The sequence below is a fragment of the Xenopus laevis genome, chromosome 6L (genome assembly GCF_017654675.1).
Source record: "Xenopus laevis strain J_2021 chromosome 6L, Xenopus_laevis_v10.1, whole genome shotgun sequence".
Lineage (NCBI taxonomy): Eukaryota > Metazoa > Chordata > Amphibia > Anura > Pipidae > Xenopus > Xenopus laevis.
The window spans coordinates 151,095,556-151,116,420 of record NC_054381.1 but is presented as its reverse complement, the minus strand read 5'-3'; the positions used below and the strand labels follow the sequence as shown (position 1 = coordinate 151,116,420).

The 20,865-nt window shown below is 41.7% G+C and overlaps 1 protein-coding gene across 1 annotated transcript in view; it reads right to left on the bottom strand.

Moving 5' to 3' along the window:
* Positions 1-10,518: 10,518 nt before the first annotated feature.
* fer1l6.L (fer-1-like family member 6 L homeolog) overlaps positions 10,519-20,865 on the bottom strand; it is a 105,405-nt gene continuing 95,058 nt past the window's right edge. The window contains exons 39-41 of the mRNA XM_041566633.1: positions 19,540-19,703; positions 14,478-14,578; positions 10,519-11,577 (exon numbers count right to left, since the gene is read on the bottom strand). Coding sequence (XP_041422567.1) covers positions 11,397-11,577; positions 14,478-14,578; positions 19,540-19,703 — 446 coding nt within the window. The 3' untranslated portion in view covers positions 10,519-11,396. The remainder of the gene's footprint in view (positions 11,578-14,477; positions 14,579-19,539; positions 19,704-20,865) is intronic.

The window sequence follows — 20,865 nt, the reverse complement described above, 5'->3', positions numbered from 1 at the left end:
CACCTTCATAGTACTCCTACCACTCACCTGTGCCGCCTCTGTTGTGTACTTTCCATCTCCTTAAAGGACAAGGAAAAGCCAAATACAATCAAGGTCTATGGAAAGGCATACCTTAATACTGTATAACTGTGCTCCTCTATCTGTCATTCATGCCATTCATGAGATCACAATCCTTAGTTGTCCGTATACCACTGAGAACAGAAAAAAACCTCCCAATGTACTGGTCTATCAGCAAGACCAAGACCAAATGCATGAGCAATGAACATTCTTCCGAGTTGGCACATGCGCAGTTAATCCTTATCGTGTGCAGTTTGTCTGTCTAATTGCTCTCCATGACGTAGGCTCTGTAAGGATGGCGTCCGCGACAGACGACCACATAGAAGATCTAAAGATTCACGTAGCCAGTATGACAGGCGGTATTTAGGGATGTCGCGGACTGTTCGCCTGCGAACTAATTCGCGCGAACATCGACTGTTCGCGTCCGCCGAATGTTCGCGAACGTCGCGCGACGTTCGCCAATTTGGGTTCGCCTTAGCTGGCGCTTATTTTTGACCTCTCACCCCAGACCAGCAGATACATGGCAGCCAATCAGGAAGCTCTCCCTCCTGGATCACCCCTACACCCCCTGGACCACTCTCCTTCCATATATAAACTGAAGCCCTGCAGCGTTTTTTCATTCTGCCTGTGTGTGCTTGGAAGAGCTAGTGTGGGGAGAGAGCTGGTTAGTGATTTGAGGAACAGTTAATAGTAACTTTGCTGGCTAGTAATCTACTTGATACTGCTCTGTATTGTAGGGACAGAACTCTGCAGGGATTTGAGGGACATTTTAGGTTAGGTAGCTTTGCTGGCTAGTAATCTACCTTCTACTGCAGTGCTCTGTATATAGCTGCTGTGGGCACTGCTTCTGATCTCTCATCTGCTGACTGCTGCCTGTAACCCAATAGTCCTTGTAAGGACTGCTTTTATTTTCTTTTTTGTTTTTTTACTTTGCTACTATAAGAGCCCAGTGCTATTAGTCTAGCTGTGTTGGGGAGTGGGACTGGTGTGCTGCTCCTCCTAGTAGTTCACCACTACCAGCACCAACCAGAGTCAAAATTGTTACAAAGTATCTTATTTGCACCTGTTAGCTGTTCTGAGCTCTTTGCCAAAAGCTAATTAAGTTAGCTGTTCAGTTCAGAGAAAAGAGGGACTTTCCAGTACAAAAGAGGGACAGGGGGTTGAGTGGTCAAAAGAGGGACAGTTGGGAGGTATGCAAGTGCCACCTAGCTGTGTGAGCTTTTTCACATTCTGTCTAAACAACAATAATAATTCTGTGTCCGTAAACATCACCTGAGTGATACAGCAGCAATAATATATTCCGTATCCACTACTGTATACGTTGCCCTTGCAGGCATTGTTTGCCCAGTCTTTAACCAAGTGCCACCTCGCTGTGTGAGCTTTTTCACATTCCGTGTCCAGAAACATCACCTGAGTGACGTAGTGTGATTCTGCCCTTTACAGCACAAAACGCAGCGCTGTGTCAACAATGTATTTTTCAGATACATTTTTGCCCTTGATCCCCCTCTGGCATGCCACTGTCCAGGTCGTTGCACCCTTTAAACAACTTTAAAATCATTTTTCTGGCCAGAAATGTCTTTTCTAGCTTTTAAAATTCGCCTTCCAATTGAAGTCTATGGGGTTCGCGACGTTCGCGAACCGTTCGCATTTTTGACGCAAGTTCGCGAATATGTTCGCGAACATTTTTTCCGCCGTTCGCTACATCCCTAGCGGTATTTCAGCATTTATTGATCAGGGAGGGGTGACTTTTTAAATGATGCATTCTTGAAATAAAGCCTTTCCTTGTCCTTTAACAAAGTTCCTTCAGTGCTACTATTTAAATTTGAGAAACCAGACATACAGTAGCCTGAAGGGGGCTTTACACCCAGATATTATCATACAGGTATGGGACCTGTTATCCAGAATGCTCCGGACCTGGGGTTTTCCAGATAATGGATCTTTTTGTAATTAGGATTGTCATACTTTAATTTATGCCTGTGATAAAGTCTAGGCTGGGGAGTGGGCTTGGGTCGGTGAGGTCCATGACGGCTCCCAGGTTTTCTCCCTCAGGCCCAGTATGACTTGTGTCTTGCCCTTCCTTACCTTGCCTTTACTTAAGTCCCTTGCCTTGTGTCCTACCTATTCTACCATGTCAAGTTCTTTGCCCACCCCGGTCTGTTCAGACTCTTCACCTGCTCCTTTCTAATCCAGTCTATCCTGCTTCTTCACCAGCTCCATCCTGCTCTGTTTCCGTCTCCTTCTTCTAATACCTTATGTAGGAAAGTAGTGCAATATCCTTGCACTTATCCCTCTTCAGTAGTTCCCTGTAAGGGAGCTGGCACAAAGCCTGTTTCTGTATCCTGCCAGATACTGCGCCTGGAGTGTGAAGGAAATCCAGATTGGAGAAACCAGCATCAGCAGGTGATTTCCATCTGAATATCCAAAGGGGCTGGTAGTCACACTGCAGGGCTGCAAGTGTTGGACTCGCCTGAAGGATCAGTGTAAATCACCCAAAGAGACTTTTGGAGTGAGTATTCTGTTTAAAGAGACAGTATCATACGGAAGCGCTTGAAGATTCAGAGACTGTGTTGTTTGAGAATACCTTAAAGGACATTGAATACTCGGTTATTCAGATAGTTAGCTCAAGCGAGTTAAATAGTGAGGCCTCTACCTGGTTAGGGGTGCTGTTTGTACTAGTTGGACATTTATTTTAGATAAAAAGCTATTCAGTTCACTTAATACTGTGTGTGTTATTGATGTGTTCCTAGTGGGGCCAACTGTAGGTGCATTCCCAGATGCCACTAGGTGGAGGCACTGCACTAGTAAGTACCATGTACCCAGTCTCTCCCAATACCAATGCGGAGTGTCTCAGGGTTGTCCCGTGTCATCAGGTAAGTGCCACACAGAAGGAGTGTCAAAAAGTGTTACACTTACTGTATTATTACCCCCTTGTGCCTGAAGAACTAACCACGTTGTTCCAATAATGGGTATTTCCCTGTTACTAAGCCTTCACACTAATACATACGGATATTGCTATAAAAACCATTCAACCCTACTTTCAAGAATATTTAGTATAGCAAATAAGTGTTTAATACAAAATACCATTTTAATTTGAAGTATAAAGAGGCATTTTTCCTATTACTCGCCTAATGATAACATAATGAGAACACCCTATTCCATGACGGGTAATGGCTGGCAAACAGGGATTAATAATAATATAAAGAAAATATGAATTCTTAGTCCCCCCATCCTGATGCCCAGAAAGGCCAGACCTAAGGCAGATAGGGGAAGGCTGATGGTGGTCCCAGGTAGATGGTGGTCTCAGGTAATCATACAATGACATGCTGACCAAAAGGTCAAGACTCTGCAGACAGAAGTCAAAGGGTTAACATATAGTTAGGCTACAAATACACAAGTGTTGCTTCAGAACTGCAGACGCCCATCCTGTCTTCAACCAGCAGACATAGATTTTATGGTTTGTGTATGTTGGAATCAAGGAACCATAAAATGGTGCAATAGGTATTGCAATATTTACTATAGTAAGCTTAAATACTATATAACCAATATAGAAGGAGAGCTTTGACCATGTATGGTATATCCGTGTACCCTTTGCTCTTATTTAAGGTAAAATGTATAAAAGCTTGTTGTAAGTGGAGTGTCTTTGGGAAGTCCTCCTGTCACACTTAAGTGCTACACTGTGGGGCGACAACTTCCTAAGCAAAACTCTTGTATTATTTTTCTTTGTCTAATAAATGACCTCACTTCTTTTGAATAGCCTTCTCTCTGAGCTTTATAACGAGGTCTGGATAATAAAAAATACCTTCACGCCATGACTAGTCTTCAGGTTGAGCCCTGCAGGCACTGCTCTGAGTCACCCTAGGGAGGCCAGTCTTAAAGCTTGGGATCCACTGCAATAGATACACTACATAAGACGTAGCATGGCCAGTGCCATAAAGCATTAATTTCAATGGTGGGACAGATCCAAGACCCCATTATAAGCTTTTTTCCCCCAGCTGTAAACCACTTTACAACATGACAAGTTTTAAAGGGAAAAACAAATGATATTAATGCTTAAAGGAGAAGGAAAGCCTTGCAGCCCTTGGGAGAGCCAAATGTTAGGCACCCCCACATGATTGTATTGACTTTCCTGAAACCCCGGGTGCTCCTATCAGCAGAAAACTGCACCGGCCCGGGGTTATACCAGTGAGCACCACAGAGCGATCCTCTTCCTTCTTCTTCTTTCTTCAAATTTCCCGAGGCAAACGCATGCGCAGTTGAACACAATAGCCAACTTTTTAATTAAAGTTCGGCTTTTCGTTCTACTTCGAATGTGCAGCCGCAAGAAGAAGGAGGAAGATGGAAGAGGATCGCTCCGTGGTGCTCACTGGTATAACCCCGGCCCGGTGCAGTTTTCTGCTGATAGGAGCACCGGCCCAGGGTTTCAGGTAAGTAAACACAATCATTTGGGGGTGCCTAACATTTGGCACCCCCCAAGTGCTGCAAGTAGGGATGCACTGAATCCACTATTTTGAATTCGGCCGAACCCCCGAATCCTTTGTGAAAGATTCGGCCGAATACCGAACCGAATCCGAACCCTAATTTGCATATGCAAATTAGGGGTGGAAAGGGGAAAAATGTTTTACTTCCTTGTTTTGTGACGAAAAGTCACGTGATTTCCCTCCCCACCCCTCATTTGCATGTGCAAATTAGGATTAGGATTTGATTCGGCCGGGCAGAAGGATTCGGCCGAATCCGAATCCTGCTGAAAAAGGCCGAATCCCGAACCGAATCCCGAACCGAATCCTGGATTCGGTGCATCCCTAGCTGCAAGCCTTCTCCTTTAAAATTCTTTTTTTTACTGTAGAATATATTTGTCGTCGGCTTAAATCGCTGAAGTTGTGCTCAGAATAGGATATTTCCATTGATCCCCAGAGCATCTCCTTCTCACTTTGGACCAAGCTAAATGACATATTCTCGCGTGGAAGGAACGAGTTCCGTAGGTAACGTTGCTATTAAACGCAGTGAGAAATGTCAAGGAAGGAGTTTATTTCCCAGCTGTCTCAGAGACATTGTCATTAGGAACAAAAACTTAATTGGAAGTTTTAACTTTCTGACAGCTGATGTCTATCCGAAACACCAGGATTATTCCTCCTGCTGTACAGCACTTCATGTGATACGAATATTTTTGTTAATAATGTGTAGGATGGGAAGTAACAGGGAATCCTCGCACGGACGGATGCAACTGACAGCATGACATAGGATTAGAACTGTCTAAATTGTCAGCGGTTACACACGGCTCAACAAGGATCCTTGTTACTGAGTCTGTGACTTTCTCCCTAGAGACAACTGAAGTGACTAGTGATATTATTGAGAAATGGTCTAATTAGTGTGATAGGTAAGATAGTTGTTCAAGATAACTGAGAAATCCCTTTTGCACCGGGCATATAAGGGTAGGGGATCCGTTATCTGGAAACTCGATATTTAGAAAGACCTGCAATACAGGGAAGGCCGTGTCCCATAGACTTCGTTTTAATGAAGTAATTATAAGGTTTAAAAATGATCCAGAAACCTGATCTAGAAAAATCTAGAAAGCTCTGGATTACACGAAGGTCGCCTCTCATAGACTTTATTTTTTATCAAATAATTGACAGTTTTAAAACTGATTTCCTTTTTCTGTGTAATAATAAAACAGTAGTTTGTACTTGATCCCAACTAAGATATAACTAATCCTTATTGGAGGCAAAACTATTCTAATCGGTTTAATGTCTAAAAGGATTTTTTAGTAGACTGAAGGTATGGAGATCCAAATTATGGAAAGTCCCAGGTACCGATCATTCTGGATAACAGATCCGTACCTGTACACAACTAGCATGTGTGAACAGGGTCAGACTGGGCTTGCGGGACACCGGGAAAAAACCTGGTGGGCCCGACCTGCTCCCCAGATTAGTGCAGCGCTCCTCCTGCATGCGCACAATGCGCTGCAGTTCGTGTATGCACGAGGGGCATAGTGTAAAAGTCAGGAGGGGTCTCCAGTGACTGCCAGGAGGGCCCTTTGGGTTGCTTCATTCTGACCCTGTGTGTGAAGGGGATGTCATTTATTCATATGTAAGGGATTCAAAGGAGTAATTCCCCTTCTGCTTAAGATGCCTGGGGTCTGTAAACTATACCCTGTGTAAGGGAGGACCCAACTGGCCTAATGGTGTGGGATTCCTGTCCCTAGTTTATATTAGAGGATGGAGCACTAGCAGGGGCACCCCACCAATAAGGCGAGTTGAGGCACTCGCCTCAGGCGTCAGCTCCCCCCTGGTAACTAAGAGCCAAATCTCAGCTTTTCCAAATCTCAGCTTTTCAACACGGAAATTTGGCTCTTCTAGTGCAGAGGGTGCAATTGCGCTCTCTGCACTAGCAATGTGGACCGCCTGACTCCTCCAGCGTGACGTGGACTGCCCCCACCCCCTCCGGCGGTGAAGAGGTGAGTGCCATGGGGGGCGGCAAAAGGAAGGTTGCCTCAGGCGGCAAAATGACCAGGATCGCCCCTGAGCACTTGGCTCAACCTCTTTGGACTCTACCTTGTAGCAGGGTTGAATGTTCTGAGGGCTGTAGCATAAGGTTTCAGAATCAAGCTTTGAACCCCAAGGTGACCAAATGCCTCAGGGAGGTCAGGGAGCAGGGACCCTGTTAAAGAGATAAAGGTGGGATAGTCAGCTCTGTCATGGCGCACTACTAGGAGCTGGAACTCATCAGGTCACATCCATCTAATTGAAGGGACCAGTGTCGGACTGGGGGACTCAGGGCCTACCGGAGTCGCTGCCTCAGAGCACCCAACACCGACCCGCCCCTGCTGCAGCCTCCTCTGACCCTTCCTGCTTGAGCCCCAACTCAACTCCCCGCGTGTACCTTTTTCTTTTTGCAGCTGCACTGGGCAGGGCCGGAACTGGGGTAGGCAGAGCTGGCACATGCCTAGGGTGCAAAGCAGGGGGGAGGGCTCCAGGCACATACCTGCTCTGTCACCTACTCCATGTCCAGTCCCATCACTCCCCGTCTTCCTGCGCATGCGTGCACGCCGGCCTTAACACGCGCATGTGCACCCTCAGCCAGCGATACGGCCGGACAGGTTGCCTAGGGTGCCTGCCCGGTGTGGCTCGGCTCTGGTAGGGAGGTTGGAATTAGAGGAAGCATGGAGGGAGCTAGTAATAATAAAACAGTAGTTTATACTTGATCCCAACTATGGGGCAGATTTGACGCTTTCAGGCACTTCACCGATTTACTAACGGGTGCAGATGTAACTTCTCTAACGAAAGAGACAGAGGCTAGCGCTCATTCACACTCAGGCAAATTTTCGCTCTGGCGCATGGACATAACTCCGCAAATTCACCAAAATGCGTATTTTACTGAACGTTACTTCTTTCGCCAGACTTGCCTTCGCCAGCTCAGACCAGGTGAAATGAATTGGAGTGCATAGATCTTCCTCAATCTTCTGTTACTTACATCATATTTTTAGTGGATTTTAGCCTGCAAAAGTCCTTACATTTTTTTTTGGGTAACCTGTTTCCTCCATACATTTTGTAACATATGGAACATAAACCAGCTCATTGGGTTTATTTAATGTCTATATGATTTTTCAGTAGACAAATTACGGCGATCCAAATCACAGAAAAACCCCAGGTCCTGAGCACTCTGGAAAACAGCTCCCACACCTGTACATGTAAAGCAAGTGAAAGTAAGTTTATATATTCATTCATTTGCATCAAATAGAAAACAATACAGGCTTTAGCATTATTATAGTATATGCTTCACTTAATCCTGGCAGTGTCTCTTTAATTCATGACTTGCAGAGTTGTAGGAGACAGACTGAGCTCAGAGAAAGAAAAGTTTAATATTCTGTGACATTCAGTCTGAGCTGATTCCAGCCCTGAGCTCGTAAATTGATGGCAGAAAATCCAACAGAAATAAGGACAAGCCATGTTCTTCTGCCACATTGTTCTTGAAAATTGAATATTTAACATATTCCCGTTGCTATGCAACACTGTAATAGGCAGCATCACATATAAATTGCTAGGTTTTGCCTGAACGCTTGACATGTTGGTGTCTTTAAATAGTAGCGTTAATTTATATTAATATGTATTATTGATTCCGTATGAATATGAACATACGTAACTGCTGTGCCAATGTGCGAATAGTTCAATCCAATTTATTTAATTGTTCAAAAATAACATAAAGGTGTAGCTATGTTGTGTATATAAATATCATCCTACTCCCCTTGTGTGTCCCCTAGGGAAGGGGCATGAGTGTATTCATTTGATAATTCATTAATAAATCGCTAATACCGCTAATAAAGAGATGCCAATGCTCCATCCAGGAGAGAGAGAAGGAGAATATTTTCATCTTAAAGGGGTTGTTCACCTTTCATTAACTTTAAGTATGATGTAGAGAGTGATATTCCGAGACAATTTGCAATTGGTTTTCATTTTGTATTATCTGTGGTTGTTAAGTTATTTAGCTTTTTATTTTTTTAACTCTCCAGTTTGCAATTCCAGCAATTTGGTTGCTAGGGCCCAAATTACCCTAGTAACCAATGATTTGGATCAAAGACTGGAATATGAATAGGAGAGGCCTGAATAGAATGATTAGTAATATAAAAGTAGCAATAACTATACATTTGTAACCTTACAGAGCATTTGTTTAATTGATGGGGTCACTGACCCCCTGTTTAAAAAGTTGGAAAGAGTCAGAAGAAGAAGCTAATTCAAAAACAATAAAAAAAAATGAAGGGTAGCTTGACTTAGCCATTCTATAACATACTAAAAGTTAACATGATGTGTGAATGCCCCTTTAAATTAGGGCTCTCTATGTGTATTGTAGGGTCCGGAAAAGAGTAGTAGAAGTATCACCCTCTTTAAAGTCAGTATCATTCAGGACCATTTGTTGTTGGTGTGAATTTGCCTCTCTTGCAGCCAACAAAACACCATAAATACATTTTTAAATTAAATGAAACTGTCCTTGGCAGTAGAATCACATAATTGCCCTACAATGCTTCCTTCTGTTCTTGCCATATCCATAAACCCAAACAAAAATGGCACCTCACATCTCTACTTCTTTAATCCATGTTTCTAGTTCCTTATTAAAACTTCTACTTCTTTTATTAATGTTTCTAGTTCCTTACTCATAACTCTACTTCTTTTATTAATGTTTCTAGTTCCTTACTCACCCTCTTACTTCTTTAATTCATGTTTCTAGTTCCTTACTCACACTTCTACTTCTATAATTCATGTTTCTAGTTCCTTACCCAAAACCTCTACTTCTTTTATTCATAATTCTACTTCCTTACTCATACCTCTTCTTCTTAAATTCATGTTTCTAGTACCTTACTCAAACCTTTGTCACTTCCTACTCACACCTGAGACTGACATTAGTTGGATATCTGATAACTGCTCAACTGTTTTGACTTTCAGGTTGAACCATTCATGGCTGCACACCATTTTATCCAGAGGTGCCCCAGTAGATGTTGTATTTTAACTCACTACTCTTCCAACATTAGAATTTCTTTGGCAACATCAGTGGATTAAACTGTTTTTTTCTTTGTAGCTGACAGTTAGGATTTGTCCATTTTCTGTATAATTTATATTTCTCAAATAATCTCTGGTTTTCTTTGAGTTATTTGCGGTTTGCTAGTGAAATGATTTTGTGCCAGAAAGTTCTTTGTAGAAATCAAAGAAAAGCAGATATTTTATTGTGAAGAACAGAATAAGTCAATATTCTCCAAAATGAATAAAACTAATTTGTATAGTCATTTACACAGGGGTCCAAATTAGCCATGTTCCAAAACTGAGACCAGGGCTAAATTTTCACATTCAGTGAATGCAATTTAAATCTTTGCTCATTTCTAGCCAGTGTTAATCTCATTGAATAGAAGAGAATTGAATCTCGTAGAATAGAAATCCTGATTCATTTTCAAGAAACTTTTTCCTTGTCAAGCAGGTCCTCCTGAGGGTCCCATACACTAGCCAATGACCTGCTGAGTTCTTTGTGAATAACACTTATATAACCCTTAGGGGCAGATTTATCAAGGGTCGAATTTCGAAGTACAAAAAACGTCGAAATTCGACTATCGAATTAAAAAACTTCGAATTCGAAGTTTTTTCAACAAATTTGGCAATCCTACGATCGAATAAAAATCGTTCGATTGAACGATTAAATCGTTCGAATCGAATGATTCAAACAATTTTTATCAATCGATCGAAGGATTTCTATTCCACCAAAAAAACTTAGAAAAGTGCTCTGAAAGGTCCCCATAGGCTAACATTGCACTTTGGTAGCTTTAATTTGGCGGAGTATGAAGTCAAAGTTTTTTTTAAAGAGACAGTACTTCGATTATCGAATGGTCGAATAGTGAAATGATTTTTACTTCTAATCGAAGTCGAATGTTCGAATATAGCCTATTCGATGGACGAAGTAGCCAAAAATTTACTTTGAAATTCGAACTTTTTGAAATTCGAACCATCACTCGAGCTTAGTAAATCTGTACTTCGATCCATGAAGTTAAATGTAATAAATGAAATGCCTTCAAAGGGGGAATAAGTAGTTTTGTTCAATTATAGAAAGTACAAGAAAGTGACTACAGAGTTGTGCATTGATTAGATCTACATTCGTTGGACAGGTAGTAGATCAAGGCAATGGTATCAATGTTTCTATTTTGGTGAAACAATTTCTACATGTTGGCCTGTTGCTTCCCTGGAACTAGTTATTTACTTGCACCCCCAGCATTAAAACTGCCAACCACATCCTTCCACCTTTGGCTTGAGGTTTGAATAATATCTCCAATGTCCAACCACTTGGGCAGTCAGTAGGGGCAAGAATACATCTCCAATACTCTTCTGGCAAAATCACCACCCCAACAGATATTCCCTTTTAAATCATTTTTACTTTGACTGTACACAAATCATTGATTAGTTCCAAATAAATCTGCATTAAAAAGTACATTATAAATCTTTTAACTTGTTATATAAATACATTGGCAGGCTCATTGGTAAGCAGCTCTCGGCAAAAATCAAGCTCCGAAGCGCAAGTAATGAGGGAATGATTTAGAAAGAGCCATTATCTCTACTGATTGTCCAATCAATGGAATGGAAGCAGCATCAAATCACTGGCAGTGAGGAGTCAGAGAGCACTTTCTCTTATTGCCACTGATTGAAGCTCATTTTAGGATAATGTATCTATGAGTAAAAGAGAGTATATAAATGGAAGGCAGAGCTGGTAGGTGCATGTTGGTTTCTTTTCACTATAGGGAATTCACAGCTTATCTGTTCCATCAGAAGTCATTGTAGAGTCAATGGAGGGATCCATATGAATGGCCTGAAACTTTACCCGGACAGAATCCGGTTGCTGATGGCGCCGGGCAGTGTGTAGAAGAACAGCACCAGGAACAGAGTAATGATGATTAAAATCAGCCCGATGATGATGTATTTCTTGTAATTCTTCCAGATCAGGTGATACAGGCACTTAAATGGATTCACAAACCAGTTAAAGGAGGTATTTGGCCGGCTATGAAACAAAAGGAAATGTATGTAAGCAAACAGCACCAGGATTGTTTCAATTCTAGACTGGGAGTCCCCAACCTTTTTTACGTTTGAGCAACATTCAAATGTAAAAAGAGTTGGGGAGCAACACAAGCATGAAAAAAAGTCCCTGGAGGTGCCAAATAAGGGCTGTGATTGGCTATTGGTAACCCCTATGGGGACTATCAGTCTACAGGAAACTCTGTTTGGCAGTACATCTGCTTTTTATACAACCAAAACTTGCCTCTAAGTCAGGAATTCAGAAATAAGCTCCTGCATTGAGGCCACTGAGAACAAAATTTAAGGGGTTGGTGAGAAACATGTTGATCATGAGCCACTGGTTGGGGATCACTGGTCTAGACCAAGGAAGACGTAGTAAACTTGTGGCACTAAAGCCATTTGGTAACTTCAAATTCTACCTAAATTGGTGGGGGCCCAGTACTGGACTGATTGCATTGTCTATCCTTGGCTATAAAAAATAAGGTGCAGCTATTTAATATATTAATTGTATTTACATATTATGTTTTACACTTCCACCTTCATTTTTTATTGTTGCTTTGTATCTTTCCACGGGATATTCATTAGTGAATGCATCATTGCATTTCTTTCAGTCTTTTCTAATTTCAAGTAAGCCCACGTACCATTAAACTCCCATAGTGCTCCTGTTGTGTTATGATCACCTTGCAAGGAGACAGTAGGGGGTTTGCACTAGTGATCTGATTTCCCACAGGCACAGAGCTTGCAGCAAAACCCTTATGCTTTCTCATGGCCTGTACAGACTTATGTTATATTCCCTGTAAAAACCTAGCACCCCTCTAAATTACAGAGACATCTAACAAATGATCTGCAGACACGCTACTCATTATATAAATCACACCTGCAGCCGCCCGGTTGCTGGGGACAGCAACTGTAGCAACCTGAGAGCTCAGCACTAAGGATAATGTATTAATTGGGTGACCTGAGGCGGCTGATAAAATGAAGTACAAATAAAAGTAAATAATAAAAGCGATAAATAGTAACAGAAAAGTATAGCGTTCCAGGTCAGTTAAACAAGCAGAATAATATAAAGGCCCCAGGCAACCCGATAACAACAGAGTGTAATATTCACAGCTTAGATACTAAAGTCCATTTCTGTGTGAAGCCGAGGCCATTAAGGAAATAAATTCAAGCAGCTTTTATATGTAACCAGGGGAAGGACTGAGAGGAACGGCAGAGCCGACACTGCTCTAATTACTCCAATCTCACACCGTCCCCTGAGACTCGCCAGCTTTGTGTTTATGGTGATTTGCTGAACTGGATCAATCAGTGCTGTTCCTCTAAGTGATTCCAGAAGCAATTGTACTGGCCTTAGAGATACTAAACTAAACCAGGGGAAGTCATTTGCTCTCTAATTCCCTTTATAAAAGAAGGATGATGGAATCTGACACTGATTTGTGCCTTGTTCTTCTTGTGCACACAAAACACATGGTTATTGGATCAGTTGGCTTTTGCTGCCCCTTTATGAGTAATTAGGGTTTTGCTGCCCATGAACAGTGTCGTGAGCCTCTCAGTGACCAGCCCCCCCCCATACATTACTGGATTTATTTTGAGCACATACAGTCACATTAATGGGCTGGAAGCAGGTCCGGACTGGGAATTAAATCAGGCCCTGGAATTTCAGGTGCACAGAGGCCCACTCAGCCCACATAGAGGCCCAACCTTTCAATGGGACTTTATAGCAGCCCCTCTGCCATTTGCCAGAACCCACAGATTGCCAGTCTGGCCTGGCTGGAAGATTGCTAAATGCTGAACTATGGAACATTTCATATACGTATCTGTGTCCATTCTCTCGTAGATCTGCATATAGAATAGGAGGAACATTGAGGGATATTCTTTCTTTCACAATAAAACCACATGTTGCTATGTAGGTCCCCCAAAATATGTCAAATATTCTTGTATGGAATGTAATTGTTGTTCTGCTGTTATTTTGGGTCCTTATATTAAAGAACATGACTGCCTTGCAATCACCAGCACTATATGGAGTTAGAGGCAATGGCCAAGGCCTATTAGTAAAGAAGTGTCAATTGCTACCCAGAATTCTCCTTGGCCTGTTGCTTGGTGTCCAATATGACCTCCATAGAACATAAGTAGGACCTTTAGGATTATAACAACCGTGTGGGTTTGTTTCTGGCATCACTTCTGGCAGAGTCAATAACAAACGTAGCATGTATAGGTGCAACATGCCAAGGGGCCCCTGGAAGCAACAGCAAATCAAGGGTGTGGGTGCAGGCTGAACCAGCGCACTGGGGCTACGTGCCATCTGGAGTTTGCGTTTAGATGTATAGTATAGTATAGTAACTTGTGCATGGCATTTAAGTAGGAATGCACTGAATCCACTTTTTGGGATTTAGCCAAATCCTTCAAAAGAAAGATTTGACCGAATACTGAACCGAATCCTAATTTACACATTTAGGGACGGGAATTCGGGATTCAGGATTTGGCCTTTTTCAGCAGGATTCATATTCGGCCGAATCCTTGTGCCTGGCTGAACCAAATGGAATCCTACTTTGCACATGCAAATTAGGGACGGGAAGGGAAAACGTGCAAAATACATTGTATACTTCCTTGTTTTGGGAAGTTACATGATCACGTAACTTCCCAAAACATGGAAGCAAACAATGTCTTTTGCACGTTTTCCCTTCCCGCCCTAATTTACATGTGCAAAGTAGGATTCCATTTGGTTCGGCCAGGCACAAGGATTCGGCCGAATCTGAATCCTGCTGAAAAAGACCAAATCCTGAATGCCGAACCAAATCCTGGATTTAGTGCATCCCTACATTTAAGTGTGTAGATTTAAGTGTGCACAATTTAGCACATATGACATGTAAATGAGCCCTAAAGACTTACTTTGGCTTCTCCAGGGGTTCAGGCTCCTTCCGAGCACGACCAACAGGATTCTTTTCTGCTTCCTCAGCCATCACTAAATGAAACTCTGCCTCCACTTTGCCCTGTATTTATGCAAAAGGGAAAACGGTTAATTAGGGCAAAAATCTCAAGCCACAAAGCTGAAAGTTTTTATTTCTTGTTACCAGTAGATCCACCAAGATGCCTGTCTTTGCCCCTTATATTCATGATAAAAACTGCTTTGAACTATTCCAACCTTCTCTCTTCCGGGCGACAAATATCTGAAGGTCTGACATAAAGTAAAACTGTGAATGATGTGGGATTCAGTGCGCTGATATCCGCTGAAATTGGTAGATCCCAAAAAAGTATAATAAAGGAGACAATATATAGGGTAGTACATCTTAAACAGCTGACCTATGAGCGTTGAAAACTACTCACATATTCACTGCTTGGGTACGAATATATGCTCTGTCTTAGTTGTAATCCTAAAACAGAGAAGGCTTCAAATGGTGTTATATCGCCGGAAGTTCAGAGTCGGCCCTGCGGGTAGAAGTAGTGAAGGGAGAGCCTTGTATATTCGTCAGTTCTGTCACTAGCTCTACACGACATACTACCCTATATATTGTCTCCTTTATTTAGGCTTTTTTGGGAACTACCAATTTTAGTGGATATCAGTGCACTGAATCCCGCATCATTCACATTAAAAGAAGTGGACAAATAGATCCACAAAATGTATCGGTGCAGCTAATTTAACCAGATCTTTTACCTGCGCAAAGCTCAAACCCCCTCTTCACAACTTCATAAAGTAAAACTGGCCATGTGAGGTCCCCAAACAAGCAGATCTTTGCATCTTAGCCAACCTAGCAGTGTGTTACATTGGCTTGTGATCCCATAAACCAGCAATCAAGTTGCACATATTCATTTGTTTCATATTCATTACTTTACACACAGCAGTCTGATTGTTACTACAAAATATCACTGAGTGCCCAGGCTTGATTCTTTGCTTTCTGTTGCTGAGCTTGTTACCTAGGAAACTGTACAGATATGATGGCGATGTTCCAAGCAAGCCACCATAGTCCCCCAATATTCCAGGAAAAAAGAGATGGAAACTGCCAGTGACTCTCATGGATATCCAACTTACAGGCTTCCAGATATTGCTGGGGCTTTTGCTGGAGAGAAGGGTTTTCTGTCCACAATCTAGAGGTGCCCAATTCTGTCATCCCTCTAATAGACTGCCTTTTCAGGGCAAGTACCTACTTCTGTACGTTCATGCAACAAAATCCATCATCATTTTGGATTCTGCCAAATACTGAATCTTCAACAAAAGATTTATCTGAATCTGTGTCGGACTGGGATGCCAGGGGCCCACCAGAAAACATTAGGCTGAGGGCCCACTTTCCAAACTTTTATACCTCCTCTCCTGACTCAACCTCTTTATTCTCCTAGTCTCTTTTCTCTACATACATTCTCTATTCTTTCATTATTAAGGTTCTTTGTTCTCATAAAGAAATAGGAAATGACCATGAAAAAAGCCAAATGGTTAGAAGCAAGAGGCCCACTGACCCCTGGGCCCACCGGGAGTTTTCCTGGTATCCTAGTGGGCCAGTCCGACACTGATCTGAATACTGAGCTGATTTGGAGCCATAATTTGCATATTGAAACCTGGGGGGGGCAAGTTTCCATTGTCCTGAGATTTAAAGTTGTGACTAAAGGTGGCCATAGACGCCCAGATATAGTACAAAACAGATTTTCATACGATATTCGGTGCGTGTATGGTGGGAAAAGAGCCGACCGATATCGGCAGAAGACTTGGATATTGGTCGTTGATCGGGCTGGATGAAAAATTCTGATCGGGTGCCTTTGAAGGGACCCAAACATTGGCCATTGTTAGTGCTGAATTGTCAGATACAGGTAGAATTCTAATGTTTCTACCTGAATATCTGACGATTCAGCTTTACACGTGTGTATTGAAAAAAACGATCTTTCCAAGAAAGATTGTAATTGTTACGTCTATGGTCACCTTAAGGGTTCATATGTGGCTGAGCTGAAGGACTTATTGTGATGCAAACTGATATCTGGAATTGGTGTATCCCTAATGGGTTCTCCGCATTTATTAATCCATTTCCTTTCTTTATAAAATGCACAACACCCTTGCAGCTCGATTCAAATAAATATAATACAAAAATCAAGGCAAGAAGAACACGAGGAGCCCATTCAGTTGCAGAAGTCATTTGCATCTCTGAAGCACATCTGTATGAGCACACTGGGGGCCCCCGCTGCTACAGAACAAACAAGAGACTGGGTAATTATACAATGATATCTCCTTGTTTCTGACAGTCTATTTATGCATTGTGAAAGCTTTTCAGTTTCCGTTCAAATCAATAAGCGTAACAGCCGGTGCTTGTGACAAGCTCACATCCTAATAAACATACAGTATTGCTTCCTTCCCTGAGATACTGGTTATGGTTCAAAGGGCCCATCCTTTGGTCTACATAAAGCTCTATATGCAGTCATTGTGCTTAGCGAACCCCAAGAAAGAAGCTATTTTACTGCCTGACTTGGCTGGCTAACTAGCTTGTTGGCTGTTACTACTAGTTAAATATGTTGGCGGTGCCACTCAACAGCCTAATAAAGCCCCAAGCCATCATGAACATCTCTCACTAGAGAGAAAATAGATTGCCCCCCAACCTGTATTTCTTCTTCCAGGAGACAATAACTACAGAGCTTTTCCCCAGGAGATCGCTCTGCTTTCTCTGCTTGTCCTAGTTTGTAGCTGAAAAATAACCTTCATCCATCTTACATCCACCCAACAATTCTGATCTATAAATAAAGTACAAGTTCTTATTATCTACCTAGAAGTTGTCAGAGCTTCCCAGAAAGCCAGGAATTCTCTTGACTTCATTGCCATGGTCTGAAAACAAATGTAGAACTACAATGACTTCACAAGGGTGCAGAACTCTAGATGTCCACTTACTACTCATGATATTGCCTTGTTCTATCCAGTTTTAATTTGTGTTAACAACACAGACCATACTTACATAACAATGATATGGGTTAGGGGGATACAAAAGCCTCACAAAACCCAAAAATAATGGACACTATTTTCACTCAATGCCCAGGACATTTTTATTCCATGAGGAACTACATACTAAATACCCATCTGTTGGCTCTGGTCTGTGCCTTAGAGAAGATTATTTTTTTTTTATCACTGTTGTTTTCCATCATAGGACCTCTGTAATTAAAATGCACTCTGTGCCATCAGCCTTAGGAATTGTGGGTGGAATTAAAGGGATACTGTCATGGGAAAACATGTTTTTTTTTTCAAAATGCATCAGTTAATAGTGTTGCTCCAGCAAACTTCTGCACTGAAATCCATTTTTCAAAAGAGAAAACTCAATTTTTTTATATTTAATTTTGAAATCTGGGGCAAGACATATTGTCAGTTTCTCAGGTGCCCCAGTCGTGTTACTCTTTACTGCTGTAGTGCAAGTTGTAGTGATATCACCCCCGCCTTACCCCACCCCCCAGCAGCCCATTAGCAGAACAATGGGAAGGTATCCAGATAACAGCTGCCTGGTAGATATAAGAACAGCACTCAATATTAAAGGGATACTGTCATGGGAAAAAAAAAATTTCCAAAATGAATCAGTTAATAGTGCTGCTCCAGCAGAATTCTGCACTGAAATCCATTTCTCAAAAGAGCAAACATATTTTTTTTATATTCAATTTTGAAATCTGACATGGGGCTAGACATATTGTCAATTTCCCAGCTGCCCCAAGTCATGTGACTTGTGCTCTGATAAACTTCAATCACTCTTTACTGCTGTACTGCAAGTTGGAGTGATATCGCCCCCTCCCTTTTTCCCCCAGCAGCCAAACAAAAGAACAATGGGAAGGTAACTAGATATAAGAACAGCACTCAATATTAAAGGGATACTGTCATGGGAAAAAAAAAATTTCCAAAATGAATCAGTTAATAGTGCTGCACCAGCAGAATTCTGCACTGAAATCCATTTCTCAAAAGAGCAAACATATTTTTTTATATTCAATTTTGAAATCTGACATGGGGCTAGACATATTGTCAATTTCCCAGCTGCCCCAAGTCATGTGACTTGTGCTCTGATAAACTTCAATCACTCTTTACTGCTGTACTGCAAGTTGGAGTGATATCGCCCCCTCCCTTTTTCCCCCAGCAGCCAAACAAAAGAACAATGGGAAGGTAACCAGATAGCAGCTCCCTAACACAAGATAACAGCTGCCTGGTAGATCTAAGAACAACACTCAATAGTAAAAACCCATGTCCCACTGAGACACATTCAGTTATATTGAGAAGAAAAAACAGCAGCCTGCCAGAAAGCATTTCTCTCCTAAAGTGCAGGCACAAGTCACGTGACCAGGGGCAGCTGGGAAATTGACAAAATGTCTAGCCCCATGTCAGATTTCAAAATTGAATATAAAAAAAATCTGTTTGCTCTTTTGAGAAATGGATTTCAGTGCAGAATTCTGCTGGAGTAGCACTATTAACTGATGCGTTTTGAAAAAAACATGTTTTCCGATGACAGGATCCCTTTAAAAATCCATGTCCCACTGCGACTCCTTCAGTTACATTGAGTAGGAGAAACAATAGACTGCCAGAAAGCAGTTCCATCCTAAAGTGCTGGCTCTTTCTGAAAGCACATGACCAGGCAAAATTACTTGAGATGGAGCCTACACACCAATATTACAACTAAAAAAAATACACTTATTGGGTTAGGAATGGCTTTATATGGTAGATTGAATTATTTGCAGTGTAAACAGCATAATTTCAAAATAAAAATTACACCATAAAATTCATGACAGAATCCCTATAACAAAATATGATCGTTTCCACAAACTAAACACCTACAACTGCTGGATTCATGGTATAGATACAAGCATGAAGTCATAGCATATGTCCAGCTTGCTGACAGACATTTCAGCCATCAGAGTTCAGCTTACCCTTTGTACTACTAGCCAAAGGATGAGGTGGAATAAAAGGAGCCAGTTTAAAGCAGCTAATACCTTGAAAACTAGAAAAAGAACTTACAGTGAGCTCTCCGGATTTCACAAAGGGCCACCAGCCTCGGATTCGCTTCTGCTGGAAGATGGAGATCTTGTTTTCTTCCTTTAGGGTGGTGGCCATGCTCAGATCACAGCTCTTGGCAGTTTTCGCTCCCCGATGGAATGCATTCAGGTTTAGCTCCATAGAACCTTTTGTTCCGTGGGATAATTAGAGTGCATTTTTAAATGAGCAAAAATCTGGATTATTAAAAGAAACTACTTACTACTACAGATTATCATCTCATTAGAAGAAGCACCTATAAAATCTTTATGGTGCAGAACTGATCACTGATTAGTTATGATATATGCTAATTGCACTGCTCTCAGGCAATCATGCCCTACACCTGTGATCCCCAACCAGTGGCTCGTGAGCAACATGTTTCTCATCAACCCCTTGGATGTTGCTCCCAGTGGCCTCAAAGCAGGTGATTATTTTTGAATTCCAGGCAAGATTTAGTTTTATAAAACTCATGTCTATTGCCAAATAGAGCCTCCTGTAGGCTGCTAAAACACATAGGGACTAGGGATGGGCAAATTTTTTTGCCGTGGTAATGACGCCCATACATATGGCGTTGCGCGTCAAAAATATTTTGACACCCGTTTTACTTTAATGGGCGGCAGTGACATTTCACCCAATAGCCAATCACAGTGCATATTTTACACCCCCAGGAATATTTTGCATGTTTAAGTTGCTCTCCAACTTCTTTTACATTTAAATATGGCTTATGGGTGAAAAAGGTTGGGGACCCTTGCCCTATACAGTTAATATAACTACCAAACAACCCTGCAATGAGAATTTTTAGATTTCTGTTAACATAAACCTTTACATCAGTAAAGAAATTAAAAATACACATGCCATGTTATGTATATTATGCATGTCAGGAAATATTCTTATTGTGGTTACAAGGCTGTATTAGGAAGTCTATGGAGGTTCCGTTGTTTCTGTGGAGGTTGCAAGGAATTAAAGGAGAACTAAACCCTACAAATTAATGTGGCTAAAAATGCCATATATTATATACTGAATTTATTGCACAAGGCTAAAGTTTCAGCTTGTCAATAGCAGCAATGATCCAGGACTTCAAACTTGTCACAGGGGGTCACCATCTTGGAAAGTGTCTGTGACACTCACATGCTCAGTGGGCTCTGATTGGCTGTTGAGAAGCTAAGCTTAGGGCTCGTCACTAATTATCCAGCAGAAAATGATCTTCCCCTGTAATATAAGCTGATGCTACAGGTTTGCTGATTATTAAATTCTGATGCTAATTGCACTGGTTTCTGTGCTGCCATGTAGTAATTATCTGTATTTATTACT